This window comes from Mastacembelus armatus, chromosome 10, assembly GCF_900324485.2.
Source record: "Mastacembelus armatus chromosome 10, fMasArm1.2, whole genome shotgun sequence".
Lineage (NCBI taxonomy): Eukaryota > Metazoa > Chordata > Actinopteri > Synbranchiformes > Mastacembelidae > Mastacembelus > Mastacembelus armatus.
Genome location: NC_046642.1, coordinates 17,563,586 through 17,570,777, shown reverse-complemented (window position 1 = coordinate 17,570,777; position 7,192 = coordinate 17,563,586). Strand labels below are relative to the sequence as shown.

The following is a 7,192-nucleotide window of genomic DNA, read 5'->3' as shown; positions in this document are numbered from 1 at the left end:
ACATGATGATCATTTACAAATGATGGATTCATTTACTTAAATGGGTTAAACAACAAAGCAGTCTTGCATGTTTAATGTACAGAAATGCAACAGAATATTGGAAAACTGCATAAACCTGCAGTAAACTGTGAAAGTGGATTGTATAAACCTTCTTAATAACTATTTACAGATCTTTGAAGCAGATAAAGTGCAAAATCCAGAGATTTTAAATGGTCTTGTGTTTTATAATTCATTATAATCTGATGAAACAACTTTACAGACATTTTCAAAACATTTCAATCAATAAATTAAATAAATAAAAGCTGTGTGGTTTTTTTTTTAAATGTCATCCTTAGATCTTATCTTGGTTCACAGGTCTGAGAGGGAGGCCAGCTCATGCAGGAGGACAGCGAAAGATGGACGATCTTCTTGTTTCTGGGAATGAGAACAGAAAATATGCATTATTATAGAGCACTTTGCTGACAGCTTATTACATGATTTGGCTGTTGTTCTTCTAGAAATCTGTTAATTTCCTGTGCCCACCTCTTTCCAGCACCACTCCATGAGCAGGTGGACAGAGTCTGGTGCCAGACGTGGCTTCAGAAGCCTCAGGCCTGCATTCAGCGACTCCACCACCTCCGCATTGGAGCGGTTCTCGTAGGGAAGCCGGCCCTCATTGTACACCTCCCACATAAACACACCTGAGAAAGGGTGAACAGGGTGACTTCAGTTGTTAACAGAATATACAAACCTTTGCAGATATGAACTTGTGGTTAGTTTACCAGTTTAGTATTGAGGACAAATCAAATCAGTATCCTGTGTCTCATGTTAGTCGTTTGAATGTGTCTGGTTGTCTGATGTTACACTGACTCTTCTGCATACACTTTTTCAGAGCCACGCATTTTTCCATTTAGCAGTACTTCTATCAACAGTGTGTTATTTTTGGTGCACATTTACAGATCTTGTATATCCTTCAGAACAGCTGCATTGACCATGCAATTTAGCATTACATTCTTGAAATTTTTACTTAACGTCACATCTTCTGCAGCATGTTCCCCATTAGTCCACTACATTGCCACTTGATATAAACAAATGATCCCTCTACCGAAATACTGTATATAATGAGCATGACCTGTATTTATTCCACAGCCTAATTTCAGTGAAAATCAGTCTAACATAGATAAAGCTGAATGAAATATGTTATGTTTGTTTTTGTCATACAGCAAAACATGCATATGTAGGTTACACGCAAGTTACAACGTCTGTGTCGACTCATGTCCCAGGGGGGCCGTACATGAGCTATGAATAAAATAAAAAAATTTGGTTTGAGATTGTTGTAAAAACTCCAAGACTGGCAGAAGAAGGAATGTTATATATGTAGAAAGAGAACAAATCACACATACAAACAAAACAACTGAAAGGTACAGACAGGTGAACATACCAAACGACCAGACGTCAGACTTGCTGCTGAACTTGCAGTATTTGATGACCTCCGGGGCCGACCACTTGACAGGGAACTTGGAGCACTGGGAACTTGTGTACTGATCATCAAGAACATATCTACAGCACAGATAGTGGACATATACCATAACAACATTGGTACAAGGAAGCTGAAAAATGGGAAACACGATATGATTGCTATATTTAAAAATGTTGTAATTAATATTCAGACTTGTTGGTAAAAGTCTACCTGGTCATGCCAAAATCAGACACTTTCACCTCATTATTTATTGAAACTAGACAATTCCTGGCTGCCTGCAAAAGAAAGAAAAACATGTTTACTACTCGCAGAAGAGATCCAAATGTGAAATATAAAATAAAGTTGAAATCTGTTGGTTTACCAGATCTCTGTGGATGAAATTGGAGCTCTCCAGGTAAGCCATCCCCTCACTGACATCCAGACACATCCCTAACATTACTTCCTGAGATAAACACCCTTTCTGGGCACGGAGATAGTCTGACAGACAGCCATTTTCCATGAACTCAAACACAAGACACATGGGAGAGCGCTGGATGCACACACCATACAGCTGTACCAGCTTACAGTGAGACAAATGCCTGTTAAAACACAGACGTATACATAAGTCAAATGGTTTCCAAATAGTTTTGCCTGAGCAACACAAAGCATCACTATTGATGGCACTTACATCATGACTTTTGCTTCTTCTTTAAATTCCTCATTTGACATGCACTCTTCTCTTATCATCTTCACTGCCACCTTCCTATCCCTCCACTTCCCCTCCAGGACAAGTCCAAACTGACCACTGCCTAACTCCTGGCCCAGAATCAGCTCCTCAGGATCCACTTCCCACTGATCTATTGGTAAACAAAAATACCGATAATCTGGTTAAGGTAGGGTAAAAGTTTAGATTTAAATGATAACTTAATAGATCACACACCATTTCTTTCATGGATTATAATCAAAGAATTACAAAAATTTTAGGTTTGGTGCACTTCACTAAACAATCACATAATTGTGAAATGCTGTGCTGGACACACCTTTAGTAGATTTCTATGAGAACCACTAGAGGTCAGATAAAACAACATTTTTAGCATTAAGTAATGGTTGTTTGGAGGTCCACTTCAATCTGCTCAGCCATTCATACAACACTACATCCTCTAACCTTTTGAGGAATCTTCAATTTCCTGGGGGCAGCCTCCATCTTTAGAGACAGGGTGTCTCAGGCGCGTTATCAGGCCTGGTAAGCAAAAAGATACAAAACACAGAGACAGGTTAGTACATGTTTATCTCAGAGCAGCAAATACTGTTGGCCTTAGTCAGGAAGGTTGTGAAGCGTAATTTGCTTTACCATATTTTGCTTTTAGCTCATATTATCGAAACAGTTACATGTGCACTAACCTGCAGCATTGTGTTGGTGGTAAAGGATGAGCTCAGGAATAGTGCTGAACAGGTACTTTTCCGCCAGGTAAAATGCAACCTCTTCTGTTTCAGACTCTCTGATTTGGTAATGTTTCACTCTTGGATTCTTCTCCCCATTTGACCTAAGGGTTATAAAGAGATGCCTTCATGCAACAGATTGCATGTGTTTCCAATGTCCATCCATTATCTATACCCACTTATTCCTAACCAGGGTCCCAGGGATCTGCTGGAGCCTATCCCAGCTCTCTTTGGGTGATAGGCAGGGGTACACCCTGGACAGGTCACCAGTCCATCACAGGGTGCATTTTCAAAGTGAGCATTTCAAATGTGAAATGTTCAGAGTAAACTACAGTAAGTAGCATAAGAGAAGGAAAATGTCATTACTTTTGATTCAGGTTCAGTAATTACACATTATTCATGAAAATTTCTAATTTCACTTAAAAGTTATTTTACTCAAATCTAAGGATTTAAACAAGGAGGACATGAGGATAGTTGGTGTGGGTGAGGAGGATACAGAGAATAGGGTTAAATGGAGGCAGATGATTCGCTGTGGCGACCCCTGAAGGGAGCAGCCGAAAGGAAAAGAAGAAGAAGTTAGATGTATATATACTATACACTATATTATATACTATACCCATATTTGGTTCTAATTGTATATCATTATTTGTAGCAATGAAATATACAAGTGCAGTATACAAGAAGAAAGTACAATTACCCCGGTGCTTTGGTGAAGACTGACACAGTGTAGACTCCTGCTTGTCTTGAGTCACGCACCATAAATGCACCTTCTTTTCCCTAAAAGTTAATAGAAAGAAAATAAAGTCTTCCAAATTTAATAATACACTTGGAACACACTTGATAAACATACATAATGATGGTTTAATTTGCAGCAAACACCAGCATAGAACAGGTTGTTGTTTTGTGTGGGCTAATAAATGACAAGGGATTGCTGCTCTAGCTCCTGCTTGCAAAATGTAGCAAAGCATTTCACAGCAGGAAATTCAAAATTGGAGGAAACATTGTGGTTGCCAGGCATCTTTCAAGTCCTATGTCATGTCAGAAAATCATTTTGCAGGTGCATTTGCATTAATTTTGCAATTGCAACACTGTTGTAGGTGGTACAGTCACAGCAAAAGTTCACAGCGTCATAGCTGAGCAACATCCTACTAATTAGAATCTGAATTAGTATTTTATTTCTGTCAAAACAACTGGAAGCATAAATGAAGGAAAACTGAATAATCACTGGATTTTCAAATACTGACAGTATACTGACAAGGTTTTACCTCTTTCATTAACAAATCCTCTGCTTCCCCTCTGGTTATGTTTTTGTTATACCATCTGCAAGACAACAAATTATTCACAGTTAAATCAATGAAATGACTTCCATGGAAGGCAAACAAATGGATGTCCAGGTATCCATGTGGTAAAAGAGAGAGAAATGAAATAAAACTCACTCAAATCTCTCAAAGTTTTTGCCAGATTTTTCAGCAATGTAAGTACTGGGCACAAAGCCACGGTTGCTGATGAGGGAATCATCAAAAAATGTGCATGAATTAATAATCTTTATTACAATAGTGTAAGATAGAGCTAAGATTGGGTGGTAATCATAATGTGCCGTACCCCTGCTCATTCTGTATGAACCACCAGTCAGGGTGGGTGCTGCTAATCAAGATATACTCCTGGTCTTTGTGAAGAGGCAAGTCATCATCTCCCAGCGGTATGTAGTTCTGCAGAGCGATGATCTTCCTCTGTCCTGATTCAAGCAGCTCCATCCAGAGACAAGAAAGATAAGCATGATTAAAGACATCACTCAACTATGAAAAAACTGTTTGAATATCCAGCGCTCTCCCATGTGTCTTGTGAGGACAGCAACTATTGCGCAATACTGATAAACAGAAGTGAATGTTCAGACAAAGTACATAAAAAAAACTTAATTTCTTGTACATTATATTATGAAAAGTGGAATAATAACATGCCACACGCCCAAGTTAGCCGGGATTTGCACAGCCCCCCATGCCCCCCGGGACAGAAACAGCAAATATATCAATATATCAAAAACAGCATTTTGTCTATTCCCTGAGATTTCAACATTACTGATTAACACTTCAATAATATTTCAACAAGAGCACACGTTATTTATGGTGTACAAGGTTTTACCTCTGGATCTGGGAGTTCAGGGAGTGGCTTTTTAGAAGCTGCGGAAAAATCAGAAATATAAAAATCGAAGATTTGAAATCCAAAATATGGGAATTTAGATAGGCAACACTATTTAATTTGGACCAATACCAAGATTTGCCCTAACCACACGTTCAAGTGTGTATTTAAATATACAAATTATAGGGTTAGGCCAATGATGAAAATCTATATGAATAATATGATACAAACCATAACCCACTGGGTCATATACATGACAACCTGCTGCCAGTTTCTCTGTTTGTTGGCAGCATTTCCATTTTCCATCCATCCAGAAGTATGGGTGGTATTTGGAGACCAAGTTGTTATTCTTTGTCTCTATATGAGATAATACAAATACAGTTTGAATTATCAAGCGGATCAATGTCTATTATGTATAATGGAGTGTTCACAATTATTTGTCACCCTGCTATCACTGCCTAAACTGCAAGGTTGTAAAATGACGTACCTTCTTTGAGAGCTCTGACCCATCTCTGACGGCAATCATTGTCTGGAGCAAAAACGTAGAGGTAATGGATGTCGTGAAAAATCTGCGAAGACATTTGCATTTTAGACAATATAAGTATTTTTTCTGCATAAGGCCTATTACTTCAATATCCTCATCATACTTAAATTCTGAATGTCACCTGAAAGGGGTACTTATAGCTGCATGGTATGGGGCCATCACTACACACAATCTCCACACATTTTATTCTGGAGAGCTCGATGCAACCTTTTATCAGGGGCTTTTTCTGAAAGGAAATGATCTTCACTTTAGGTTATGTTACCTCTATGTTACAAAACAGGAATATGATTCAAATGATGCAGAATTGGCTGCATAATTATAAAAAGTATTCATTGAATATGTGCATACTTACTCCGGGGCGGCGTTCAGAATACTTCAGGTCTTGGGTATCCAGTACAAAAAATCTCTCCTTGTAGTTACTAGGTGATGTTCTTTTCTTTTGTTGGGATTTTTTGATCATAGTTCCCTTCAAAATCACCCTGGGGAACATGTTGACAGCTATGAACAGCGAGAGAAATGGAGGGTTTCAGTATAGAGAGAGCAACTGAAGACCACAGAAGAAAAAAAATACTGGATGGTAACTTGATAAAAGCTGTGGAGCTTCCGGCATAGCGTTGTTGTGCTTGGTAAGCCACCTCAACAGGAAATGAGTTCACACACATACATTCACACAAACACACATAGTACACACATGAATTCAGTAGTTGGTTGCAATCAGTGTGTGCATACGTTTCACATGCAGTAGTAGTGGGGGATTTGTTAATCTCATTACCTTTAAATATTTTTCACCACAGTATGAGCCGTGAAGGTAATGGTTTCAAGTTTTGTGTCTTTTATTATCTTTCTCTGCCTTTCATTTCAGACAAATAGATTTTGTAAACTATGATTATAACAGCTTCAAGCAATAATGTAAATGGGCTTGAGTAATTAAGAGAAATAAGATTTTGGGATTTTTCAAAAGTGTTCAGAAATACTGATAAGTTTGAGAATTCAAAACTGAAACAATTCATCCTCCTTTACCATGACAGGTTTAAGGGATGCTACAGCACCACCATCAGGAAAATTGTTCCTAAAATTTGTCCTGAATTAAAAATGTTGGATGAGACTGGACTCCAATGTGGTTCAGGTATTCACTCATGATGATGATTTTTTTTGTCAAACGAAAACATTATATATATATAATATATATATATATGTTTTATTTATATATATAAAACACCACCATACTATTATATATATATATATATATATATATATATATATATATATAAAACACCACCATAATATATGTATATATATCTATATATATATATATATATATATGTATATATATATATATATATATATATATATATATATATATATATATATATATATATATATATAGAACACCACCAATAAGTTAAAAAATAAAATTTGTATCTGCAAAATAAAAATGTTTGATCAACTTCCACCCTCCATATTGGGAATTGTAAACTAATATTGTCCAATTTCAGCATATAACCACTGAAAATAATATATCAAAGTTGGACTGTGTGTAATACTAACATTACAAAAAAGCAATGTAAACATACTACAGAAAGATAAATACAAGTCAGTTTTGAGTTTTTGTGGCTAAATACTCATTTTCATCT

At 37.0% G+C, this 7,192-nt stretch overlaps 1 protein-coding gene across 2 annotated transcripts; it reads right to left on the bottom strand.

The window, feature by feature from the left end:
* Positions 1-273: 273 nt before the first annotated feature.
* On the bottom strand, positions 274-6,139 carry itk (IL2 inducible T cell kinase). 2 transcript variants are annotated; one of them, XM_026329750.2, is made up of 17 exons: positions 5,911-6,139; positions 5,680-5,784; positions 5,502-5,583; positions 5,246-5,371; positions 5,018-5,055; positions 4,481-4,632; positions 4,315-4,380; positions 4,144-4,198; positions 3,576-3,655; positions 2,840-2,982; positions 2,604-2,678; positions 2,127-2,295; positions 1,821-2,037; positions 1,670-1,734; positions 1,421-1,539; positions 523-680; positions 274-414 (listed from the first exon to the last, which is right to left on the bottom strand). In XM_026329750.2, exons 1-17 carry the CDS (start codon positions 6,046-6,048, stop codon positions 349-351), a joined length of 1,854 nt encoding a protein of 617 aa, XP_026185535.1. In that variant the 5' UTR covers positions 6,049-6,139; the 3' UTR covers positions 274-348. The 2 variants fall into 2 exon arrangements, with proteins under 2 accessions (XP_026185535.1, XP_026185536.1); XM_026329751.2 differs by having other exon boundaries at positions 4,481-4,626.
* Positions 6,140-7,192: the final 1,053 nt, after the last annotated feature.

Excerpts from the sequence above, each read along its gene's own strand:
- itk (XM_026329750.2), bottom strand. The coding sequence starts at position 6,048 with ATGTTCCCCAGGGTGATTTTGAAGGGAACTATGATCAAAAAATCCCAA. Across the intron at positions 4,633-5,017 it reads CTGAACTCCCAGATCCAGAG|ATGGAGCTGCTTGAATCAGG; the intron begins GTAAAACCTTGT and ends TCTTGTCTCTGG. Across the intron at positions 2,296-2,603 it reads AATTGAAGATTCCTCAAAAG|ATCAGTGGGAAGTGGATCCT; the intron begins GTTAGAGGATGT and ends GTTTACCAATAG.